Genomic DNA, 26103 nt, shown 5'->3' on the forward strand with positions numbered 1-26103 from the left:
GACACCCGGACACCGGTCAGCATCTCTTTTCCCCTGAGATGCCCCGGGCTGGGCATTGCCAGCCCAGATCGGTGGTGGGGACGTGGGCAGAGCCCGCACAGGCTGTGGAGAACCCTAGTCCTCGGGGAACCCACGGGCAGCAGCGCCCAGCCTGGCAAGCAGCTTCATTTCTAATGGGGAGAGTCCTGGCCCAGGGACTTGTGTGGCCACCAGGTCCCCCCCCAGCCACCCCCGGCAAGGGACATCTCTGCCATCGGCTCAGCCCGCACCGAAGCGGGGTGATCCTGGGGCTCCCGGTGAGCCCCAGCCCCACTGCCACCTTGCCGGGGCAAAACCCGCTCCGCATCCCTCGCCGACCTGGATTCGCCTCCCTATCCATAGCTGCGGGCGAGACCCCAGTGGGGGGGGCGGTGGAGAGGCGATTCTGGGAATCTCTCCCCATAGGTAGCTTGTAAAAAATGCCCCGGCCAGCAGCCGACGAGCAGCCCCTCCGCCCGCTGGAGGAGCGAGCCGGGCTCTGCTCGCGTCCCCCCGCCGGCACCGCGCGCGGCTCAGCGTGCCTGCGTGCGCGCCTCTGCGCGCGGATGCGTCCACCAGCCTATAAATCTCCTAGCAGGGCTCCTTCCAAACTTCAGGACGTTCCCCGGGGGAAGAGTTAAGATGCAGCTTCTGCGTCAGATGCCGCGGCGGGCTGCCCAGCGGGGCTAGGCTAAACGTCTCCCCCGTATTTGCCCCAGCAGGTTGTTTGCAAAGGTCAATCCCACCGGCTGCTGCCACCGCCGCCGGGCTCGGCTGCTCTTGGCTCAGTCCTCAAGGTACGTAGTCGGGGGAACATCCTCCCCACTGCTCCGGGGAAGGGCTGGCAGGGATGCTAGGAGGTACATCGGCTGACAGATGAGGAGATAGTCTAGAATTTTCCTTTTTTTAAAAAATTATTCTGCTTTTGCTGTGCTTTATTTTTCTTTCCCCAAGATAAAGCTGTTAGGATTTCTTGCCGATGCTTTTAATTCTTGCCGTGCGTTTCTTTATGTGTATGAGATTTCCATTTGTGCTGGGGATTTACCTAACACACCAAATGCCTGGGAAGTTACAGGGCAGGCGACTGCAGCGAATATCTCAGCATGATCCTAATTAGCCCCTGCCTGGCAGGTACATGCAATAAGTGAAAAAATGGGTGAGATTTTGTACCGAGTTTTTTTTTAAAGAAACAACAAGAAAACCAGTTCCCCAGACATCTCCCTGCCGATTCTGGGGAATTTGCTGTGATAAATGAGGTTATGAAAGAGATTAATATTAAAAAATTATTTTGAAAAGGAAAAAAAGGAAAATTGATTTCCGTCTCATTTTGGGAAGTGGTGTTTGCAAACCTGAGCAGTGCCTGTCTTGTTTTCTCTCCTAGATCCACGTGCCCGCAGCAGGGACCGGTGATCCTCCTTGTCCTTGCTTAAGTCCGTGCGGGAGTGGGAAGCCGCCGGCCGATCCCGCCGGCCGGGCTAGCATGACTGTGCTCCACTTGCACCTGTACCTCACTGCCCTGGGCTTCTGGATGACACAGCCGTCCAGCTCCTTCCTGCTGCCCAATGTCACCGAGCTCCTGTCTCCCCCCGGGGGCAGAGCCACTGGCCTGCTGTGGGGCGTGGGGATCCCCCGGAGCCGTCGGAAGCGATACCTCTCCCCCCGCGACATGAGCGCGATTTTGGACTACCATAACCAAGTGCGGGCACAGGTGTCCCCCCCCGCTGCCAACATGGAGTATATGGTGAGTTGGGCTCTGGCAGGGTGGTTTTGGGTCCACAGTTCTTGGGTGCTGCAGTGGGGTCGAGGGGTTTGCCTGTGATGTGGGAACCCAACCTGGTACGTGTAGGGCATGGGGTTGTCAGGGTGCTGCCCCGGATTCGCAGGTGGACATCTGTCCTGGGGGACATTTCGTGTCCCTGGTGCAGGGCAGACCCCTGCAGCCTCTGCGCAGGAGGGATGGAGTCCCAGTGGGGTGATGTTTCCACCCAGGGGCAGATTTAGGACCACTGGTCCTGTGCCTGCGACGTCTGGGAGGTTGCCGGCTGTGGGATGGCAGGATGCGTCCCGCTGAGCTGCAGAGGTAGCATTAGGGGAAGGGAGTTGGCTACAGGCATGAAAAGCTCAGTTCCCAACCCAAAGCCCAGGTGAGAGCCTCTCCCCTAACTGCAGCCGGGAGGGACGACCCTGTCCCAAGCTCCAGGGTCCCTTGGGAGCGTGCCCCAGGGACACCAGCCCCTGGGAGAAGAAACATGCAGGAGTGGGTCAGAGTGGGGCTGAGCAGCCTTGCTGGGTCGGGCACCTCCTCCGGACGAGGGCCACCCTGGGCAGAGCTTTCCCCAGGGTGTCTCCACCCTGCTTGGAGCTCCTAAGCCAGCATGAAAGGGAGGAGAAATGGGGACCCACCAAGAGGTGGGATTTCCAGCCGGCACAGAGTGGGACCCTCGGGGCAGGAGGTGCCACGTGCTGCTCAGCTCCCGGGGGGGGACCGGAGCGGAGTGCCGATGGAGCAGCTGGGTGGTCCCCGGATGCTGGTTTAGGAGAAGCACGTGGCTGCCCGCCTCGCTGGGTACCCGCACAGACCAGACATGCCCAGGAGCATCCTGCGCTGCCTCTTGCTTGGCCTAAATTCCTGCCTTCCAAAAGAACTCTCCCAGGCATCTCCCAAAAGCGGTTCAGGATGGGTGAGGAACTTTTAAATAATGCATGAAGGAACCAGCTGTCCTCACCGGTTCGTCTGCGGCCGGGGCTGTGGTGGAGAGCTGGGGACGGCTCAAGCTGCAGCAGCAGCGGGGTTGCATCCCTGGGCTCAGGTCCACCTTCCGCAGAAGGAGCTCATTCCCGGAGGGAATCACACACACAGGGCTTGCACTTGCTTCAGGGCACCGTGCTCTGCCTGGGCAGCGGGCACCCTACGTGCCCAGGAGCCGCAGCAGGCAGCTGGGGTGGTTCATCCCTCCTGGACGTGCTGCCATGCTTCCCCCAGGCTTTTTCCAGCCTGACGTGTGAGTCATATTTTTTGGGCAGCCACGGGTGCTCAGACACCCTCCCTGAGCCCAAGGGAGCGGGTTTCTCCTTTTCCCTCCTCTGGGCATGGGGAATCCCTGCCTGCCCTTCTCCTTCCCTCCCTGCCAGGTGTGGGACGAGCGGCTGGCCCGGGCGGCGGAGGCGTGGGCTGCGCGCTGCCTGTGGGACCACGGGCCCCCCCAGCTGATGAAATACGTGGGGCAGAACCTCTCCATCCACTCAGGCAGGTGAGTGCCCCGTGGGCAGAGTGGGTTCCTGGGGACCCCATGATGCTGGAGGAGGAGGAGGAGCAGCAGCTCCTCGGCTGAGGAGCAGAGAGGTTCTGAGCTGGGGCTGCAGAGGACTGAGATGCAGCCAAGAGGCACATTAAACCCCCTCGGGGTGGAGGAGGAGGGTCCAACTCTTGCAGCAGGGTAAATGTGGGAAGCCAGAGGTGCCTGCTGCTCATTTGGGGAATATGGCATTAATGCCCCCTCTGCCGGGCACACGAACCAGGGGGACGTGAGTCCTGGGTCTCCACCATGCAGCTGAGCGCTCAGGTGCCTCCAGCAAGGGCCAGGACTTCTGGCCTTGGGCACAAGTGGACTTGGCACAAGGCCATCATTGCCCCTGCCCCATCCTGCTTCTCTCCTCCATTCCCTCTACGTGGAGCCTTCCTCCCCCTCGTCTCCCTCACCCACGACCTCCAAGGTGGAGAAGATCCACCTTATGCATGGCTCCTTTTTCAGGTACCGCTCCGTCATGGACATGGTGAAATCGTGGCACCAGGAGAAGCAGCACTACTCCTTCCCCCAGCCCCGCGAGTGCAACCCCCGCTGCCCCTCCAAATGCAGCGGCTCCGTCTGCAGCCACTACACGCAGGTGAGCACTGCAGCCCCCCAGCCCCTGCAGCCCCCCGGGACCCGGCTGCAAACCCGGGGGGCAGCTCACAGTACCCTGGGTGCAGCGAGCAGCCCTCCTCCCTGTGGCAGCTGCCTCTGAGATCGAATCCTGGCAGCTGCCTGCTTCAAAGGGCTGGCGGCAGGGCTGGCAGCAGGCAGCGTGCCTGCTGGAGGGGTGCGGGCAGCCTGCGGCAATGCCCTCCCACCCCGTGCCCCGCAGGAACCCGGCTGCTTGCTTGGAGGTCCCAGGGGCTCGCAGCCCACTGAAGCGCAGCTGGGACCTTCTGGCCAGTTGGCTAGGAGGTTTTCATTTTTTTAAAGCTTTTTTCCCTGCTTTGGCCTTTTTCTCCTTATTACCCCACTAGCACCTCAAAGGGGGGAGAAAGAGGGAAAAAAAAAGCCCCTTTGTGCTTTTGCCAAGCACGAATCTTCTCCTCTGTGGTGGAGCAGCTTTATAGCACCCAGTTGTATTCAGCTTCCCAGGAATGCAGCCCCTTCATCCCCTGGCACATCCTCCGGCAGCCCGGCCAGCACAGGGTGGGAAACCTCCCTCTGCTCCCCTGCTCAGTGGCAAAGCTGTGCCAGCCCCTAATTACCCTCTGCCTGGCTCCAACCTTTACCTGAGCGTCTGCCTCCCCGTGCGGCTCGTCCATGGGGATGCTCCAGGCTGCAAATAGGCAAGATACGTTTTTTACGGAAGAGATTCAGCTGGGAGAAGCTTTGGGAGGAGCTTCTGGTTCTGTTTTACCTCCCTGTGTGTAGGGTAAGCTGCCAGCGATGGTTCAGGGTGAGGTTTGGGAACTAATCTGGGTAAATCAGAGAACTGACCCAAACTCCGCTGCTCATTTAAGCGAGCTTGGCAAGGCAGCCCCTTGCAGGGCTGCAGGCAGAAGTGGGAAATCACCTTCTGGTGACAAAGCGCTGCCCGTGACAGGCACAGCATCCAGCCTGAGAAATCTGAGCGGGCGGGATGTGATTCCATGGTGGGTCGGAGCCCTGCGCTGGGGTCCTGGGTCAGCTGCTGCGGGACGCCTGGGCGGGTGGTCGCCGACAGCGCCTGTTCTCTGTCCCGGCGCAGATGGTGTGGGCATCCTCCAGCCGCCTGGGCTGCGCCCTCGGCACCTGCGCCAACGTGCAGGTGTGGGGCAGCACGTGGCGGCACGCCATCCTCCTCGTCTGCAACTACGCCATCAAGTAAGTGAGGGGAGGGAAGCCCCCCCGCGCCGTCCTCCCGCCTCACCGGCTGCTCCGGTGCGGGAGGCGAGGCGACGGTGCTCAGAGGCGATGCCCTCCTCTCTTTTTAGGGGCAACTGGCTGGGAGAAGCGCCGTACAAGGTGGGGAGGCCGTGCTCAGCCTGCCCCCCCACCTACGGCGCGGGCTGCTCCAACAACATGTGCTTCACCGGACTCAAATCCAACCAAGTCGGCTGGTTCTAGGGCTGCAGCCCCACAAGGAAGCCCCCGGGGATGGGGTGAACCAGAATTATTTATAACACTGACCCCCCCAGCTGCTTTGGCCATCTCTTGACCCCCTCCCTGCCCACATTAGGTGGCTCTCGACAGCCCGGCTGTCCAACCTGCTTCATCCCTCGAGCCACGTAGGAACGGCTTTTTTAACACACCTCCTCCGGCAGCGCTTGTGTTGTCCAGATGCCTCCCACTCTGGGGAAATGGGGATGGTTCAAGTCCCTATTTCCTGACATGGGGACGGTTTGGGGGTGCGTGAAGGGAGCAGGGCTGGCTGGCATGGCCCCTGGTCTGCGGGCTCAGGGGGCTTTCCCCACTGTCCCCCGTCTGTGCTGGCGTAAGCGAATACCAAGATGTTCCCCTCACGGTGAGCAGCTAGAGAAATGGGGAGCCCCAAGCGTGCCCCCGCTCCGTGGCAGCCCCTCTGGCCATGGGGCTCCCGGCTCCAAGTCCCCCAATAAAGCAGCCTGGAGACCCCCGTGTTCGTGTCGGTCCTCCCTCGCTCGCAGCCTGGTGCCGTGGGGTAACACTGAGCCGGTGCCTTTGCTCTGGTTTTCAGGGGAAACAGCGAAGGGGTGCAGAAGCCCTCGGTGGGGCCACGGGCCACAGCCACGGGAGATGTCTGGGTGCTTTGCTCCATCGTGTGGGAGAAGCCAGCACTGCTGGGACACTGGGTGACGATGATGCCGAAGGGCCGTGAGCTCCCTGTCCCACCCAGGCTGCCCCACACCGCCCCATACCACCCCACTGCCCTGCCTCACCCCCGGCACCACTGAGCACCCCGTTATCCACATCCCCTCCCTCTCTAGGACCTCTCAGCACTCAGCAAATTCTGGGGTCCCCGAATTCCCAGGCCTCGGGTCTGAGCCCCCAGCTGTGGCTGCCCACGCCGCAGCCTGCTGCAGCCCAGCAGCCCCCTCCCCGCTCACCCCTGCCCGGCTGCACGCTCCTTTAGGATGTGTTTTTCCATCCAGAGGAGCAGATGTCCCTAATTTTGTCCCCTCGGGGCTGCAGGGTTTGGGTAGTTGGGGTGTAGGAGTGTCCTGGGACTGGCAGGCACCCATCGGTGCCTCCTCTGGCCTGGTCCCTTCCCGAAACGCATGGGAGATGCGGGAGGCCCTGCGCTGCCAGCTGATCGCTTTTCCAGCTCCAGCTCTGGATCCCTCATGTATTTGGTGTCACCTCAGCAACACCTCTTGTACATGGCCCTGCGTGCCTCAGCACAGCCCGCTGGGAGCGGGGCTGCTCCTGCCACGGAGCCACCAGCGGCACAGGGCTCTACCCCAAGGTCGGGGACCGCATCCGCACGCCCCGGACCATGAGGTCCCCGGGGCTCCTCCTGGGTGCCACGGCCCAGGAGGAGCACAGACGTCTGTGAGCGGCTGCAGTGCCTTGCAGGTCCCCCCGGCCCCGTGCTCAGGGTACCACCCCGCATCCCACCGCAGCATCCCTGCGGCTCCCCGTCCCCAAGTGACCCCTCCAGTTTTGTACCGAGGGAACAAGTGCCGGACCTCGGCCAGGGCGTTTCGCCCCTCGTGCCTCGGCCGGGCTCTGCCCTGCCCGTGCCAGCACGTGCCAGACCCCACGGCTCGGCCCATGGCCCCTCGCCCGCAGGCAGGCCCAGCCCGGGGTTTCCCACCACGGCTGGGCGACGGCACAGAAACCGGCCGCACCCGCGGCTCTGTGGAGCTGGATCCGGCCGCCCCGGTCCCCCATGGCCGGGGGTGAACCCCAGCCCGGCGTCTGCCCCGGCCTTGACGCCGGGTGGGAATGGGAGCCCCAAAAGGGTCCAGTAAAAGCCGTGTTTGAGTTTCTAGCTTGGCAGCAGTTACTATAGCTACAGCAACGGCACCTTGCAGATTGGTTTCCATAAGAGCTTGGTTACTATTTAACATCTCCACCCACATTAGCCCTGATTAAGCGAATCAATAAGATAACAGGAGAGGCAGGTTTCCTCGCCCTCCCTCTCCACGCTCCCTCCTGCCTTCACCTAGTTCCTTAGTGAAAGACATTTTTATTTATTTATTTAGATTTCTTTTTATTCCTCTACTTCCTCTGGTTTTCGCCCCAAGTCCCCATAGCAGTAGCCGGCGAGACATGGTCAATGTAAGCACCCAGCTAAGCGCTAAGATGGAGGCTCCATATGGTGAGTACAGCGTTCCCATCGCCCGCGCTGCCGCCCCGCCGTCGCTCGTGGGAAGCGGGGCTGGGAGCGGCCCGCGGCCCCCGGCCCCACGGCCTGGCCCCGCCGCGCTGCCCGGCCCCCACCAGCTCAGGCACCCGCAAAGGCTGGAGATGGAGGCAGAAAAAGGGTCCCCAATTAATTTTATGTAATATATGTACATATATACGTATTTTCTCTCTTTCACTCTGCTTGGCTTGAAGAAGAAGGCACGTGCCCGAGGGAGCAGAGCAGTCCGACCTGCTGGCAGAGGGGCTGCTGCAGGCTTTGCAGCAGAAGTGGAAGCGGTTTAGGAAGGAGGTGACGTGCTGCCTTGGGCCACGCCGCCGGCCCCGATGCAAAGGCTGCGGGCGGCCCGTGGCACGCCCGGGCTGCGCGAGCGGGCACAGCGGGCGCCCGCCAGCGCTGCTGCCCCCGCCGAGGGCCGGGCTGGTTTTAGTGCTGGGCAGGTTTCGCGGCAGGGGCCGTAGTGCCCACACGCACGCAGCCTCCAGCCGCCGCGGCGCAGCGCGTCGGGCGGCACGCCGCTGCCCGGGCTGCCCTGGCCGCAGGGAGATGCCCGCCAGGCCTGCGCCCGCGCTCGCCGCGTGGCACAGCCCTGCGCCGCGGCTCTCCTTGGCCGTGCCAGATGCCAGCTGCCAGCAAATGCGCATGGGGGGACGGGTCCCCCGGCCCGGGCTGTCGTCAGCCTGCCGTTACCCTCCGGATGGGTCCAAACGTGCCCATGCTGCGGCATCGCTGCAAGGCGAGGAGCCGGGGCTGGTTTGGTCCCGTGTGACCTGGGCATGGCCAGGGCATGGAGGGAGGTTCCAGCAGACGAGGTTTCACAGTTACAAGGTTCTCCATCCCTTGCCCGTGGCTCTCCATCACACCCTGTGGCTCTCCATCACACCCCGTGGCTCTCCATCACTTCCTCATGGCTCTCTGCCACTTCCCCTGGCTCTCCATCTCTCTCCATCACATCTCACGGCTCTCCAACATTCTACCTCGCCTCTCCTCACTGTATTTTTCACATCCTGCTCCTCTTCTCCTTTACCACACCCCACTCATGAACACGCACAGCCCCACCAGCCCACGCTCCAGGCATGCAGCTTCCTACGGGTGCCAGCTCCAGCCCTAACCTGCCCCGTGCTGGGCACCCACGCCGCAGCAAGGCCCCGTGCCTCCTTGCCCCAGCCCCGGCACCTCTGTGCTCTCCAGAGCCGATTCAGTCTCGGCTGACACGGCCTCATGGTGACCCATGGCCAGACGTGGGGCTCATCGGCATTTCTGTGGGTCTGCGGCCCGTTGCAATGGAAACGTGTAGGAATTGCATAGGATCTGCAGTAGTGCTGCTGGGCTGAGCTGGAGCAGGGAGCTACAGTCAAGCAGTTACAAAACGCTGAGTTTTAGCCTGTTTTTATCAGGTTGCCCGTTTGTACGTGCCAGGCCCACAGGAGCCGAGGCCCCAAGGAGCTGCCGTCACCCACGGCTCTGGGCCGCGGGAGCCAGCAGCGGGACGGGGCCTCGCGTAAAGCTGGACTCAGAGAAACGCCAAGTTTTTCTGCTGCGTTCAGCGCAGGTTGTGGGTTTGTGCCCAGCTGGCACTGCTGGGGCAACGTGCAAGGAGCCACACGGTGAAGGCTGCTCGTGAGCGGGTAAAACGAAGGCTTTTTTGGTGAAACGAAGGTGATGCCTCTAAGACGTATGGAGGGTCGGATCCTGGAGCGAGGGCACCTCCATGGGCTGGTCCAGCAGGAGCGAGCGCGGAGCATCCTCCGGGCTGAGCCCGGAGCGCGTCGCCCTGCAGGAAGGGACACTCCTCCCTCTCTGCTGCTGGTGGGGAGATGGGTCCTGACCCGCCCAGCCCACGGGGACGTACTCCTGCCTTCGTGTTTGCAGGAGAAGGGGAGGCTCAGGTGATGTTCCCGTCAGCCTGGGAGACACGTCTGGGCGTCCCCAAATCCAGGGTGCTGGTGTCCTGCTTTGCCCTGGGGTGCAAAGCCAGCCTCATTTTGGCAGCGAGCAACAGGCTTTGCCTGACATGCAACCCCAGGAGCTGAACAAACTCTTTAATCACTCAGGATTAAGTTCTTCTGCCCACTTGCAGCTGGCTCTAATGCCAGCAGCCGCTTGCCAGCGCCAGCACACCGGTGACCTTAAACACAGGCAGGCAAATCTTTCCGCTGTCAATTTGCTCCTGATTTTATTTTTTAATCCTGATGTTCTCCTAATTTTTCAGCCTGAGGGTCAGCGACCGAGCCGTGGGCCGAGCCGGGCAGGTGCAGGCGGAGCTGGGCGCTGCGGGGCGGCTGGGGAAGAACCGCTGCACGTCCCACCTGCAGCCGCTCTCCCCATTGCTCCCGTGGCCAAACAAAGGCGTGCTCCAGCCAGCACCCGCTGCCTGCGAGCCTCTCCCGCGGCCGGGCTGCGGAGCCTGGGGCCTTGCAAGGGGGGAGAGAGAAAAATAATAAGAATAAAAAGGCGAGACAGGCCTCCCAGACCAAAGTGAGAGGAAACTCAGAGTGTTGGCAGAAGAAGGGGAGTCCTCATAAATAAACGGGTGAAAAAGTTATCCAAATAGAGGCGAGGAAGTGCTGGCAGGGATGGGGGACCAGGCAGCGCCTGGCTTCCTCGGGAGCCTGCACCTCCACGGGGCTGGGCTGGGCAGCAGGTTGGGCCCAGCAGCCAGGATGCGCCATGGGGCAGATGGCAAAGTGGTGGCCGAACCCTTCCCAGGGTCACCGGGAAGTTTATTCCCTTGCAAAGCCGCAGGGATGCTCCACACAGCAGTGTCGGCGCTGAGCCCCAGCCGTGCCCGCCAGCGCTGCCCTCACAGGCGGCCGGCTCCCGGCCCTCGGCAGGACAGGCCACTCCAGCTGGCATTGCACCGGTGTTGCACTGGCATTGCACCAGCATTGCACTGGCATTGCATTGGCATTGCACCGGCGTTGCACCTGCATTGCACCGGCGTTGCACCCACATTGCACCAGCATTGCGCCCGCATTGCACCAGCGTTGCACCAGCATTGCACCTGCATTGCACCGGCGTTGCACCCGCATTGCACCGGTGTTGCACCGGCGTTGCACCAGCGTTGCACCAGCATTGCACCTGCATTGCACCGGTGTTGCACCCGCATTGCACCGGTGTTGCACCGGCGTTGCACCGGCGTTGCACTGGCATTGCACCAGCGTTGCACTGGCATTGCACCAGCATTGCACTGGCATTGCATTAGCGTTGCACCGGCGTTGCACTGGCATTGCACCCGCATTGCACCGATGTTGCACCGGTGCTGCACCAGCGTTGCACCACCATTGCACTGGTGTTGCACCAGCGTTGCACTGGCGTTGCACCGGCGTTGCACCCGCATTGCACCGGCATTGCACCGGCGTTGCACCCGCATTGCACTGGCATTGCATTGGCGTTGCACCAGCATTGCACCAGCATTGCACCCGCATTGCACCGGTGTTGCACCAGCATTGCACTGGCATTGCACTGGCATTGCACTAGCATTGCACTGGCTTTGCATTGGCATTGCACCCGCGTTGCACTGGCATTGCACCCGCATTGCACCTTCATTGCACCGATGTTGCACCGGTGCTGCACCGGCGTTGCACCAGCGTTGCACTGGCGTTGCCGGGGCGCTGCCAGCGGATGCACATCAGGTTCCACCAGATGAGCCTTCAGCCTTGGAGGGGTCATACAGTTATTTTCAGCTTCCTTTGATTGATGGAAAGATTTTTCCGTCTCCCTATCCATCTCAGAGGCTCCAGCATCTCAGCACCCATTTGAAGCCAGGGACATATTCTAAGGGCACCCGCATTTGGCTGCAGGACGGCAAGCGTGTCTAGCCCACTCTTCAGTGGCATCAGTAAAAGCGGGGAGTGGGGCATCCCCCCACTGCAGTTACTGCAACTATCCCCATTCCTCCCTGCCCTGAACTGCCACCGGCATTCCCCCTAAACCATACTTTGGGGGCACTTATTTCCCCCCCATCAGACCTGTGCCTTGTGTAAAGGACTCGGAGGATGCCCTGGCAGGCGGTGATGGAGGTGTCCTGTCCCCAGCGCTCTGCACGGGTCCCTGCGTGAGAAGGGAGTGATGCCCCAGCTCCCGGAGAGCCGTGGGGCTAGGAGCACATTCTGCATCCCCACCAGCGCCCGCTGAGCGTGGGCTGTGAGCTGGAAACAGCTCCTCTGGGCACGCTGGTGCTAAACCCTGGGGGAGGCTGTAAATGGGTGTGCGAGAGGGTCAGGGATGGAGAGGGGGTGAGGGAACGGGCCTCTCCCAGGCAGCAAGAAGATGACGAGCCCCTGGCTCCACCTTTACCCTCCGGATGAGACTCAGGATGCAATCTGGGAAATTGCCCTCAATCCCAGTGCGGGCAGCACCGCTCTTCTGTATTTCGGGAGCCGCTCTCGGAGCTGGGGATCCCCGGGGCCGGTGGTTACCTGGGGCTGGTGGTTACAGCAAGGACCGGCGCATGATCAGGGCCAGCTCAGTAAAGCAGCTTTGGAAATTCGCTGAAAAATGCGAGACGTCAGAGCTGCTCAGGCGTTTTGGTCAGATGTGGTAAATAGTTTCAGCTGAAGAACATAAAAGGAGGCAGAATTTCTGAGTACTTTTACTTTTCACTGTGAAGCAATTAGTTCTCATTGCCAAGTAGATCAAATTTTTTATAGGTTTCCCCTAGATATGACCCAAACGGAGCTTCTCCCCCTTGATTTCTCATGTCAGCTGCTACTTAATACGTTTGCTCCCTGTGCTCTGTGTCCATGGCCCGGAGGCTGTCAGGGGTCGGTGGGTGTTAGGACACCCGGTGCAGATCCTTCCCTGTCCCCACTCCTGCCGTCCCCACTGGCTGTTGTGGTGGCTGTAACACTGGTGCTGGCAGCGTCAGCACTTACCAGGGCAAGCGACGGCTGAGCAGGGTCTTGCTGCATCCAAGACTAAGCACTGGTATTTAGATGGGATGCAAAAAGGACAATCATTGCTTTAGCTGCCTTGGCCTGACCCTGAGTGCTCTTTGCTGGTGCTTGGTGGAGGTCTCCTTGGGGAAGCACTGGGGATGCTCCCCCCATCACGGGGGGCTGCAGGGATGCTGCTCAGTGTCACGGGGCGGCTGTGCTTGCCCGCAGGGCTGTGACTTCCACCTCTCCGGGGCAGCCGCCTCCCCTGGCCACTTATCAGGCCAGAAGCAGTCCCTAGTCTTTGGCTTCGCTTGAAAAGACGATGGTATTTTTATAAGGGGGAGCGAGCACAGAGGGCTGCTGTCAGTGGGCAATGAGCTCCGGCTCTGGGCGGCAAGCGGCGCGAGGCTGGGAAGGTGTGAGGAGTGTCTGGGAGCTAGACCGAGCTCCGCGGGGCAGGGGTAGGTCTGCGAGACAGCCTTCACGGGGATGTGCTCGGTTAGTCTTCTGCTGACATTTCTTAAATGTGATTAAAAAACGGTTTTCTTTTAAATACAGGAATACCTGCCGTAGAACCAGGGCCAGCAGCGGGGAACGGGGCAGTGCATAGGGCAGAGCCAAGGGGTCCGTTGGGCAGGGGGGACACCTGCAAGTGTCTCTGCTGGCTGGCTTGGGGTTAGAACAGAGCAAAGACTGCAAAAAAATATCCGTGACTGTTTGTGTTCAGGCTCCTTCTCTGTTTGCTTTCCTCAAATATTCAAGCAAACAAGGTTCCTGGCAGAAATGTTTGTGGAAACGACAAATGTTGCAGAATTTTCACGGAAGGCAAATTTCAAGGTAGTGGCTGTATCATGAACCCAGGGCTGATGGCTCTGCTTGCCTGCGCTGGGCAGAGGCACCACATTCCTGCCGGGGCTTCTGAGCTAAGCCAGGCCCCAGAAGCAATTACTCTCAGGAACCACTCCTGTCCGAGCTTCAGCCTGAGCATCAACAGAAATTACCCAGCAAATCCCTTCAGGAAATACATGCCTCAAAAAATAATGATGGGCTCTGGCAGCTGCACCAAAGGTGTGAGATGAGCAGCTCCATGCAGAGTGAGCAGCTCCATGCAGAGTGAGCAGCTGTGGAAAGGCACCAGCAGCTGAGGAGTAGGTGGATCCCGGCTCTAAAAAGCTGAGGGTCTGCGCAGCTGGACCGGAATTTCTATCCCAAAAGACTGCAGGCACTGGAGGGACTCCGGCTGCAGCCCTGTGGTGCCAGGAGCCCTGGTGCTGAGGGGCGGATGGGAGCCATCACCGTGGGCTCAAGCCCTCTGAGCCCCCAGCACTAAGGTGTCCATGCGGGCTCAGGCAGTGCTGGCATCTGTCAGTGGGAAGAGTGAAGGTGGGGAATAGGAATACTGTGGGCCTCATGCTGTGGGTCACCACGCATGGGCTGCCTCCTCTGTGGTGATGCTGTGGGAGCTCTGACACCTTTTCCTTCTCCAGACACCCAAGCCGGTTTGACACCCCAATTTTCATTGCAGCCCTACGGATCTCTCACCTTGCTCACCCTGCCCCAGGCTGCCCAGGGCAGCACCTTCCCCTTGGCCTTGATCATCTACCCTAAAACTCATCCATCGGGATAGGTGGCTCATCTCCTGCCACCGAGCGTGGGACACCCGAACCCACCAACATGGGACCAGCGGGCACCTTTCACCTGCCTCTGCACCAGAAACCTGTCCCGGCCATGGGTGTGTGCAAGATTTTATAAGCGATAACCCCTGGGAAAGTGGGAAACACAGGGAGAGCCATACACTCAGCTTCCTGGCATGGCCCAACGCTCTGGCTAGGAGAGCCAATGTCAACAGAGAGACCTGAAGGAAGGAGCAAAACCAAATACACGGCACTTCCCAGAACAAGAGCTGTAAAACCTGCGCAAACCTGAACAAGTGCCACAACACTCTTTTATACGGTCAGAATCAATAGTCGAGCCCACTCGACGTGTTTGCCGACACATAAACAACAGCCACCGCACCGCATTTATGGCCCAGAGATTTTCACAGAGGCTGCAGAGCCCAGCTCCTCCCGCCCCGCTTGCCACTTCTCTCCCCCCCTGCTCTCAGGGGAGGCTTGTCATTTTGCTGCATGGTCCCCAAAGCCTCGACGCCCTGTAATAAGAAGCTGCTGCTCCTCACCTCCAGCGTGCCAGCCTGCCCAGGGTTTCCAGCTGACTGTGCAGATCCTGCATCCCACACCGTCACGTCCATCGGGATGGCAGGTCCACCCCACCGCCCCGGTGAAAAGCAGCAGCCCAGCCTGGGGAGAGGATTTGCTGGTGCTGATGTTGCGCCAGGGAATTTGGCCACGGACTGTGAGGCGGGGCAGGGTGTCAGGTTAGTGGATAGGGCAACACTGGGGGGCTCAGCAGAAGGCACAAAAGAGCAACCACCCCATGGAAAAAACCTTGCCCGTGCTTCAGGACCCCGGCAGCAAGCTGCATGGCCTCTGGCTTGAAGCCGCCGTGGCTCATGAGCAGGAGCGGGTCCTGTCCCAGGGACAGGCAGGCTCAGCCAGGTCGAGGTGCCCTGGCAGGGAGGAGCGGAGAAGGCACCGATGGGGGCCCGAGGGAACCAGCCCATGCAGAGAGCCTGGCATCGGCAGGGCAAAGGCAGCACCGGGAAGGGAAGGGTGGAATAAAGAGGCAGGAGGGGAAAGGGGACCAACAGTCGGGCTTCAGATCCACAGCCCTGGCTGCTGCCCTGCCTGGAGTCTGCTGCCTTCAGGGCCTAAATGGTGGTGGGAAGGAGGTGGTGGCTTTGCCACTGTGTGGACACCCTGGTGGAAGCAGAGCCAGGTGCTGCCCACAGCTCGTCCATGGGTGTGTGTCCCAGGACTGCCACCACCTAGGAGAAATCTCTCCTGACCTGGGTGTGTTTCCATGTTACAGGCGTTAAAACTGGTGTGGAAACAGAGGGGTGAAGGGAGGTGTCACGGGGTTACACACAGTTCAGACCCAGCCCTGCCCGCGATGCTGCTCCACGCAGGCATGCTGGGCATCTGCCCCCGTTGCCAGCGCGCCCCTTCCCCGGGCACAGAGCCCGGGTACGGATCTGCTGGTCATTCCCCATCCCTGGCCCATCAGGAGCCTTCTGGAAACTGCTGGCAGCCATGTGCTCTCCAAAGTCATTTGAATGCACCCCAGGCAGCCCCAGGTGGGAGCGGAGGCTCACTGAGACAGGACAGGAACAGTTTAGGAACGGCTTTTCTCCGTTAGACTTGTGCCTTTGAGCTGGCTCTCGGGGTCTGAAGTCTATGGAGGGAAGAAACGAGCCCCCTCCTCAGCATAGCAAAAGCAGAGGCGGGCTTGGCAGGAGGAAAGGGAAGTGGAGGAAGGAAAGTGCAGAAAAAAGGGTGTTTCAGATGGGCTTGGCCCTGCAGTCAGTTCCTCCGGGCACAGAGGCTGAGCAAGGACATGCTCACTCCCAGCCCTGGTTGGGGCCATGGCCGGCTGCATTGCAAAGATGCCCAGTTCTCCCTTTCAGCATTCAATCTTGGTGCCTGGGAAAACCCAGCATGAAGTGCCACCCTAATCCCTCACCTAATTTTCCTCCTCCAGGCTAAGCAGGGCCACACATGCCAGCACACACTCCCTGCAGAGGAGAAAAAACTCCGTGCACAGCAGCTTCCCCTCTGGACCGGGGCCAAACGAGTCAACATGGGAATGTCACAGCAACTTCATCCCCAGAAAGAAAAGCAGAGAGGAGCGCTGCAGTGGCAGAGAGGGCTTTCTTGTAGCCTGGCAGTTGGAAAACCCCTTTTCTTCCTGCTGGGCTTGGCTTGGCCAGGCTATGACGCAAGGCACTAGCTGAAATCTCAGGTTGCCTGGGACATGGAGGCTCCTGGATTTTCCACTGACAGCACCAACATGCACAGTCAATCAAGAAATCTCAGCCCTGAGAGTTTTCCAGGTCTCTGTTTCCTTGGGAGAGGATGGGGAGAGGAGGGCACCGGCACAGCGCAGGCAGATGCCTGGGGAGCTGTGGGAGAGCTCCAGCAGTGATGCCCCCGGGGTGGTTTGAACCGTTGCAGATGCTCTCTGGGCTCTGCAGGAGACAAAGCTCAGGGCTGCCCAAAGATGGGGAGCGCTGGGTATGCAGCTCCTGCCTGCTGCCCCGCTTCATCCATGCTTCTCCTGTCCCCGCATGTTCTCATGGTGGCTGGGAGGGGAGACAAAGGTAGTTTCTCAAGGATATGGTGTCCTGGGTATTTATATAGAAACATTTCAAAGCGAAAGTGGCCAGCCTCTCCCCAGAGAGGGATTCAGACCTGCTCCTGCTGTTACACACATCTGGGCACATTTTCTGGAGCAGCCTCCAGAGCTGCATGTGTGGTCGGGCATACCCTGCCCTGCAGAAATGCAGTGGCAGGCCAGAGGCCAGGGTGAGGGCACTTCAGAAAGGTGGCCCAGAAAGCAGCGGGCATTGCTGTGGGCACTGGCAGCAGGGCGCAAACCCAGAGCCACCTTATAATTCCTCTCCGGGTAGTGGCCAGAACCCTTTAAAACCTGCGGCTCTGCGGCACAGACTCCTGCTCCCCATCAAATCTCATTGTGACCAGCATTAAGGGATTAGCCGGTCCCCGCCACCACACCGCAGCCAGCTCCAGGCATGGCTCCTGCCCCGCTGCCCGTGGGGGGCTCGCCAGCTGGACGGCCCCGTCGGAGGGCGAGACTCGCCTAGCTCTGCCCGCAGAGCTGAGCGCCCCCGGAAGATGAATGGCAGCAGATACGACCTGCTCCAGGAAACACCAGGTACCCCTGCACTCCCCTTGGCACTCACAGTGGCGAGAGAAGTAGCTGCGTAGCCAGCGCTGCAGAGGTTATGTGGATGAAAGGCACTGGCAACTCCGCCACAGGGGCTCCACCGGGGTTTTGGAGCAGCTGAAATATGCTCATCCCCCACATATGTATTGCTGGTCCCCATCTAAGGGGACCCCCAAGTCCATGGTTTCTGTTTTGCCGTGCGGCTGTGTGGAGGGAACATGCCTGACTGCGGGTGGCGATGGCTGATGTCCCCAGGCTTGGTTCTGGGGGTCTCGAGAGAGACACCCCAAGGCGGGCGGCACGGTGGAGTGGGTGCTGTGACTCCCTGAGGGAAGAGGTGGTGGAGCCGGGCTGGCGTCCCAGAGACGCCCCGGTGACTGCCTGCAGTCATTGGGAAATGAGTTGGTCATTCTCAGCCCAGTTCCCAGCGTCTGGCATTACCGCCCCGTGCTGCAGCCTCGGCAGGCCTGAGGACAGATCCTGCCAGCCTGCAGCACAGCCTCAGGTCCTGCCCTGTTTGCTGCCTCCTCCTTAGGCAAAGAGGTCTGCAGCGGGCCTTACCTAGCCCTCATAATAAAAACTTTTGCAACTAAGAGAAAAACACTTTCAATGGAAACCTTATCGGTTGCACAGAGCTCTTAGGAGAAAGGATTCTTGGGTCTCCCTCTGTGGCCCCCCCCAGTGCTCAGCCCCTCAGCCCCAGCACCGATGGGGACCTCGGCGTGGAGGCGAAGCAGTGAGGAGGCTGACCGGGCTCAGAGTGCTGCGGAGGGGGCGGTTTGCAGGCACTCAGACATGTTTGGTGCGAGCCCAGGACTGCTGCACCTCACAGAGCCTCAACCACGAAACACCCCACCAGTCTCTGCTCAGCCCCGGGGGCACAGCAAAAATCCTGGGGCTCCTCTTGCTTGAGCAATTCCCCCCAAGTAGGGCTTGCACTGGCATGGGTGTTCGTGCCTCCTGGTGCAGCCTGCACCCCAAGCCACCATCCCGCGGGATGAGCTCCCCATGCCAGCATCGCGCCGGGAGCCACGTGCTGGGAGCTGCTCCCAGCAAATACCTGCGCTCTTTATCAGCTGGTGATCGATTTAGAAAAGTTCATGGCTTCAGCGTCCCATGATACATTTATTAGAAATGGCTCATTTCCTCACATGATGTAGTTTATGGTCATAATATATTTTAATTTCTTTATGATACACTGGGCCTTGCAGGCGTGTAAAGGGACAAGTAATAGCGTTATACTGTCTTGGAGACATAGGTCGAACACTCAAGGCTAATTAGCAGTTTGCCACGTTGTTTGTTAGTGGGGAGTCAGGCACTTGGCACTGCAGTGTCCTGGCCACAGGTTTATGGGACTGTGGAGATGTGTGATCCCCTCCCCTTGCTGTCCTCCACACAAAAAACCTTGCATGTAGAAAGCTCCAGTGTGCCTGTACCTTGCTTCCTTCTGAGTTTGTTTTGTTTCTGTGGCAGCAGACAGGATGGTTGTGTTGCACAGGAGAGTGCCATGGTGGCCACGGGCTGCAGGGGTGCAAAGCAGCCGTGGACATGGAGCTCCTAAGGACTGTTTTGCTCCCACTTACCTCTCTGGCACTTGCTGTGCTCTGGCGATTGAGGACATTGGGGACAAGACAGGCTATTCAGGCACTCTGCACACCCTGTGGAGAAAAAACATTTTGCACTAACTTGTTTCCTTCTGACTCCAAAACCCAGAATATCTCAAATTTTAACTTACCACACTTTTTTTTTTTCCCCCCCATGCCCAACCTACCTTTCCCAGTTCAGACCTGAGCAGTGCTCCCACCTTCAGCAGCCTTCACCATTCCTCAGGCTGCGTCCGTCAGACACACACACGTGGCCCCTTCCCGAGACGTTTCCCCCAAGTTCAGCCCCCTGATGGGGCTGACTTTGCCTGCCAGCCTGGGGCACGAGGAGGGCAGCTGGAGCAGCCCACGGCTACCCGATTCAGGAAGATGCTTTTTGCCCTTGAGGAGCCCTTGACTTGCCCTCCACTGGGGACATGGGCTCAGACCGTCCTCCCAACTGCCCTCGACCCACTGCAGATCTCCCTCCACACCCCCAGGGCTTTGCAGTATTTTGTCTTAATTTCTAGCGAGGACCGATCCCGAGAGCCCCAGCAGTGACTGGAGGTCCCTTCGAGCAGGCATGGCATGCTGATGCATCCACCTTTCCAAAAAGATAAAATAAATTGGAAAAAAGTAAAACTTGCTTTGTAACCTTTGTTGATTTTGGCTGTTCTCTTCCTCCACCTATTGCTCCACCAGCTGGAATGATTCAGGGGCTGTTTTGTGTGTATATAATGAATGTATAAAGTTGACGAAACCTAAAAGTCCTGCAACAGCTGGCAGGGGTGAAGGGAGAGACTTGCTTGCCTGCCAGACTCAGCCTGCGAGCTCACTAGGGATCTTTCTCCTGGGAAGCTGCAGGGTTACTTCAGTTCCAAAGGGATCATATCCACCTGCTAAAGAAGTTCTCTCCAGGGCCAGATGTGGGCTGCTGAGATCCCTGCCATACTAAATGCATGAGCTGGCGAGGCATGGAAGGTAATAGGTGCTCGCTGCTGTCAGCAAACCCTCTCTCCAGTGCTGCTGCTTCCCTGTGGCTTCTGCTCCCCTGTTTAAATGGGGCTTAAACCACTGGATTCAAGCTGAGCATGTGCCAGCGCAGACAGTGAATCTGGAACAGCACGTGGCAAAGACAGAGCTTTTCTGGATTTCCTCCCAAATATCCAGGAAAGCTTTTTGCTGGAAAGTCTGGGTCTCCGTTGGGTTGGGGTTTGGATGGAGTGCAATGCTCGCAGTGTAGGGTTTGTATGGGACAAGTGGGATCAGCGGTGGGAGCTGTAGCTTGGGACAAATTGCAGCCTGTGGTGTAATGGAAGAAGATGAATCTAACAGTTCCTCTTCCTTGATTGGTCTTAGGCTCATTGCATGATTTTGCATAAAAATACAGCAGACAGATTTCCAGAGTCACAAGTGCTGACCTGCAGGTCCCAGAGGACAGATGCTGTTTTCGAAGGCTGCAAAGCAGCCAGAGTGATTGCAAATACACACTGGCATTTTGGAGCACAGCTGCCCTTCTGAGAACAGCTCAAACTTACTGTCCTTGCAAAACAACAGCTCCCAGGAGCACTAGTAATTACTCCTTCAAGTGTTCAGACCCTTTGTTAGGCAGGATAATAAAGCCCTTTCTGGTCCTGGGATGAAAGGCACACAGCGTGTTGCTACTGCTATAGCAGTATATGCTGAAATGGTCCCTCTGTCCCCATGTTTGCAGTTTTTTCCCTACCACTTTTGCATAGCAGCTATTTATTTTAGCTCCATCAATTGCCTCCAGCTCCAACTTCCATCCCAGCTTTGGCTAAAATGCACATGTTGCTTTTGGAGAGGAGTTCAAGCAGGTCCTGCTATCTCCTTTGAAGTGTCTCTTCCTCGTTCCCAGAAACTGCCTTGATTCTCCATATGGTGATTTTATGGTCTGGGGGATGGACTGTTCTGGTTGGTTTGGCCACTTTTTGATAAATTTGGCATTGGTGAGAAATAGCCTGAGGTTGTGGTGAAGCTGCCTCCATCACCCTTAGCTGTGCCAGGGAGCTCGGGGTGCCACCGCATGTCACAAGCTCACCAGTGACAGCGTGTCCGGTGTCTGCTCAGGCATTGCCTGTCCTGGGCATCGCCCCCAGCTCCAAACAGCACCTATCCCAACCACAGCGACAGGGGCTTCAGCACAAGGGAAAATAAATCACCAAGAGTGATTTGTGGTTGAACTGGATGATAAAATGCCTGCATCTTCCCCAGGGCACAGGTCTGACACGTGGCTGCGGTCACCTCTTGCCTCTTGGGGCTGGATCTTTCTGGTCCACCTCCTGGGATGGAGGTGGTGGATCTTTCTGGTTTCACCTCCACAAAGTGTTTTGCTGGGGCAGGGACACACTGCGTGCAGCTGGCAAGGGGCAAACAGACCCTAAACAACTTCTGCTGAATCATCAGTTTTCCTGGAGACTTCTCACTGCTGCTGGGGATGGACACGGGAGTGGACACCCATCTGTGTGTCCATAATATGATTGACCGGAATGGAGGCAAAGATCCTCCGCTTGAATCGGGGGTTTGTTTCAGCTGCCCTGACCTGCAGCCCCTCGGCTCCTGCCAAATTCCTTGGAGCTGCTTATTAACACACTGACAACTCTGCTCCAGAGTCACAGCACGCTGAGGCAGAAGGCAGAGGGGTTGGACAGTGTGGCCTAAATATCCCTGTTTACAAAAAGTCTGACAAAACACAAGCCCTTGGCTTTATCTTTCCCATTTGGAAATATCCACAGAGCAAATATACTTAAGGCACGAAGGGAGGGGGATTTATATTGACTTTAGAAAAAGCTGTTCTTTAAAAACAGGAAAAAAAAGCTCATCCTCGAGCTGTGCAGACTGGCTGCTTGAACCTAAAGTCTTGCACAGAGGCTTAAAGCCTGCCTGCTAATCTGTAGCAGTTCTGTGTGAACAAGTCATGCAGTTAACTGCTCTCTGTTAATTTTTTAATGCAGAATAAACAGGTCAAGAAATGATTAGCATGAGAATAAGTTGAGCTTAATCAGGAGAATCAGAAAAGATGAGAGGGAAGAGGCAAATTGGAGTTATCAGTTAACCACACAGAGTGGCTCTGCCTCCACGAGCTCATGTTCCCTCTCGTTTTCCATCCTGTCTGAAGCTGCCTTTTTTTTCCCCTTCCCTAATTTAAATGATCAGCTAAAATTGCTGGTATAAGCACAATGGAAGCCCTTGTTTCTCCTTCTCATTTTCTATCTGCAATGGCTGCCCAAATGAATTGCAGGTGATAAGGCTCCTACCTGGTTATTCACGATGGTCCTTCCCATTCCATGTGGAGAAAGGGAGCTGCTGACGTTAAGGTTGAAACATGCAAAATCCACTTTGTGCAAGTACGAGCTTTCTGCTCCAGTGCAAAAGTTTCTGCGCAATCCTGGCAGATCCAGGGACTGAGCGGAGGCAACTGTGGGCAAGGGGAAGAGCAGCCCTCGGGACTGCTTGGAGTGGAGTTTGGTCAGTGGTCGGAGATCTATATTCTCAGATAGGCAGGACTTTGTCCACAAACTGGAATTTGAAATTTCAAAGGGGAAAAAAAAAAAAGGCAGAAAGGACCTGTGCATGTGTGGAGATGACTACACTGGCGATGTTCCCCTGGGACTTTTGTTCTTTGTCTTGTTACTCGGCTTCATGCTTCCCCAACAGCTTGCTCGGTGTCGTGGTCTGGCTGAAACCCAGACACTTGGCCAAACAGTGGTGGGCTGAGCAGGGGCCCCAACCTTGTTTGGGGCTTTCCCCGCTCTGGAGAGGTTTCGGAGCCGAGCCCATCTCTGCTTCACTTGCATGCCAAGGAAAAGCTACTCCAGCCCCACAGTGGCCTCGAAGCTGCAAGTGACATGGTAGGAGTGATGTGGAGTTGGGGCTGCAAGGGGCAGCAGTGGCATCGCTGATGTAAGACGAGGTTGCTCCTGCTGGCTCTGGGCACTGGCATTTCTGCCAGAGATTTCTTGAGAGTGCAGAGCTGTAAGAGGAAAGAGACAAAGAACCCGAGGGCCCAAGGCTCCCGGCTGCAGCCTGACCACTGCTCATGCTTAGAAAGTCCGCAGGTGAACCCAAACTAGGGGTTTTGGCTGATACACTGCAGGGCAGGGCTGCTGTCCCATGGCAGGCTGGAGAAATGGGCCAGCGGGAAATGCAGCAGCATAACCCACACAGAGGGCATCAAGAAGATGGGGCCAGGCTCCTCAAAGGGTGCATGGAGGGAGGAGATCAACAGGCATAAAAATTGGAGAGGTTCAGACAGTGTCTAAGGAGAAACTCACTCAGCATGAGGACAGTCAAGGATGTTGCCCAGAGAGGCTGTGCGGTGTCTGTCCTTGGGGGTGTTCAAGACCTGACAAGATAAAGCCCCAAGCGACCCATGCTGCTCTCACAGCTGGCCCTGCTTCCAGCAGGAGGTTGGAGTAGAGACTCAAAGGTCCCTTCCAACCTCAGTTATCCTTTGATCCTACAAAACCCTATTCAACCCACTTGACATGAAGACTTAGCAAGCACGGTAGATGATGGCATCCTTATCATAAATGCTCTATTAAATAGTCTATTCCTGATCCTCATTTATCGAGAAGCATGGATCTTATTTTCATGGAATACCCTTTTGCTTTGGGGATTTGCCAGTCAGGGATACGTAGATAAGGCAGAATTAGCGTCATGATGTGCCAGTGTGGGAAAGGATTTACTGCTCAACAGATAAAAATTAAATAATCGCTTGGTGCAGAACACTTCATGCCCCGGAGCTGTCATGGTCTCCTTTGCAACCATCTCCTGGTGTAGGAAACAGTGGGTGTAGGGCACAGAAAAGGGGGACAGGAGGAGAGAGGAGAGGGCCTGAAAGCTGAACTTCCCCTGAACATCTGGTCTGGGAACAGCCTTTGCCTACCAGTGGGGGGTTGCCAGCTTTGAGTTGTCTCTCTCTGGAATAAAAATGACAAAACAACTTCTGTAGGACAGAAGTGTTTGAATCAGTCCCACAACCAGCTGCTGACTTGAACATCTCCAGCCTAAAACTGCTACAGGGGTCCTGCTAGCTGGTACAGCTGACAACACTGGAAAGCTGTCTCAAAACCCACCATGCAGGGATGTCAGAGGGAGACAAGGACCCCCCAGGCAGAACATCCCCAGGGAGACATCCGTTGCCTCCAGCAAACCGTGCCCCGGGAGCAGCCAACGCACTTCCATCATGAGCCCATCTCCGGGGCAAAGGAAGCACAAGGTGTCCTTGGCTGGTTTGGTCCTCAACCTCCACACCGAGACAAGGGATTTGGGAGGGGGCACCGGCTATAGATAGAGGACACCGGCAGTGAGAAAATGACAGTCAACACAACCCTGGGGCGGAAAGCACCATGTCCCATTGACAGTCCTGGCCTCATGAGCCACCTAATGCTCTCCAAACTTCCCTGTTCCTTATCTGCCGCTCTCCTGCTCACGCTGCTTCTCTGATGTCTATTCCTGGCCCTCTTAATCCTTCCTGCCCAGGGAGCAAATGGCCTTTGCAGCCTTCCTTGCTCAGCAGGCTATTTAATCAAAAGGTTTGTTTTGCTGAGCAGAGCAAAACAAGCCATGCTTTTACAATATTTTACTAGACGCTGTGGCAAATCCTGCACATATTTGACCTAGTGTCTGTAGCATTTATCTAATCAAAGGGATCACCGTGGCCCGGCCAGGATTGGGAAGGCGGACCCTGGGGTGAGGCCACGGAGGGGCCTATGCTCTACCTTAGCATCCCCACCCCAGTGTGCACATTGTTAAAACAATTTTTGGCTCAGGACTGGTCCTGCTGAAGAGCCACCAGCATGTGAGTGTGGACAGCTCTGGCCTCTCTCTCTTGGGAGCACAGCCTTGATGACTGTTTCCCCTGCAGCAAAGGATCCTTTATCACCCATCCCAAGTAAGAAAGCAGGGGCTCTCCCCTGCCCTCAGCTTTGCTCCCGAAGACCTGTAGCCTTAGGGTAGAAGAGCTGGTTGGAAGTGCTACATAGGTCATAGTTTTGGGGGACAAGGGCTGGTTGAACAATCCCTTGTGGTCCTATAATGTGAATAGCAAGTCGTTGCTAGCATCACTGCCCAAAGGCACGTGCTGTTGTGGAGCCAGAGACCTTAGTGTCATGTTGTGGCAGCAACGTCACTGTGGCCAGGGTGGCTTAGGGTGCCACTAGGGCTAGGGCTGTATTGGGGTGCCTGGGAAGCACAAATACAAGCCAGCTGGGAGCCCAAATCAGCAGCGTGTGGACTCAGTCACCCGCTGCTGGTTGCAAAATCACAGGGAAGTTTTCAATGCAGAGCGAGCTGATACCAAACCATTAATTGCTGGTTCTCCTGTGCCATCCAGCTGATGCCGTTCAGCAATCAATTAAATTCCCACTCATTGATCTTGCAATTACATGGAAATATCTTGGTCCTGTCTAAAGTGGAGGAGTGATGTGCCCAGGGTCAGCTGGGGAAGAGAGCACCCAGGTTAGCAAGGAGGAGAGCACAGGCGGCTGCCCAGTACCAGCAGGGTCAGACCCAAGGTCTGGGTGAGGTGGCAGAGCCACCATTGGAGCCGGCGGCAGAGAGCTGGCAGCAGCTGCACCTGCAGAAGGGAAAATCCCACTGCAGAGTAAAGCTCTGCTACGTTGTAAAACGCTTAATGAACCTTTCAGGATGTGTCAGTCAAAACCCAAGGCCAGGGGGTGTGTGGCACAGGGTGGCTCCAGCGGTGGGACAGGAGCAGCCCTGGGAATGCCCAGGACACCCGTGCCACCCCCTGGCCCTGCTTGCCAGAGTGGGATCTGTTTATAGGGCACCCAGCCCCTGTACAACTCTCTTTATAGGGAAGTAAAAGAGTCGTACGTCGTTGCTTTGCATAGCAACGTGTAAATTGCCAGGCAGGCGCTGACCTTCTCTGATGGGGAGGGAGAAAAAGGAAAAGGTGTGGGAGGGATGGAGGGAGTGAGAGAAGGGAAAATCAGGAGGAGAAGGCAACCAACAGTGGAGAGGGGAAGGCAACTGCAGAAGTGAAGAGCAACCTTGTTCTCCTGGCAGTTTTTTCCACGTTTTCCACCCCAGCTACAATTAAGACCAATACCAGCAGCCACGCGTCAAGGTCAATAGCCCGGGAAGGTGTTCCCTCGTCGGTGAGCGCCTGCTCCCATGGTCCTGCCTCTGCCTGGGAGCTGGGATCGGCAAAGCACCTCGAGATTCAATAATAAACAGTCAACAAGAATCACTGCTGCTCCACCAAAAAA

General features: G+C 57.8%; 2 protein-coding genes across 2 annotated transcripts in view; both read left to right on the forward strand.

Annotated features, from left to right (window-relative positions):
• Positions 1-1498: 1498 nt before the first annotated feature.
• Positions 1499-5360, forward strand: R3HDML (R3H domain containing like; the record flags this gene model as incomplete). Its single annotated transcript, XM_082007398.1, has 5 exons — positions 1499-1759; positions 3151-3269; positions 3771-3903; positions 5002-5117; positions 5228-5360. The coding sequence occupies 5 exons, from the start codon at positions 1499-1501 to the stop codon at positions 5358-5360; spliced, it is 762 nt and encodes a 253-aa protein (XP_081863524.1).
• A 2127-nt stretch (positions 5361-7487) lies between these two features.
• The window catches only part of HNF4A (hepatocyte nuclear factor 4 alpha), a gene marked incomplete at both ends in the record, with an annotated part of 36285 nt that continues 17669 nt past the window's right edge, over positions 7488-26103 (forward strand). The window contains one exon of the mRNA XM_082007442.1: positions 7488-7536. Coding sequence (XP_081863568.1) covers positions 7488-7536 — 49 coding nt within the window. The remainder of the gene's footprint in view (positions 7537-26103) is intronic.

Source organism: Phaethon aethereus (assembly GCF_964289735.1).
Source record: "Phaethon aethereus genome assembly, chromosome: 16".
Lineage (NCBI taxonomy): Eukaryota > Metazoa > Chordata > Aves > Phaethontiformes > Phaethontidae > Phaethon > Phaethon aethereus.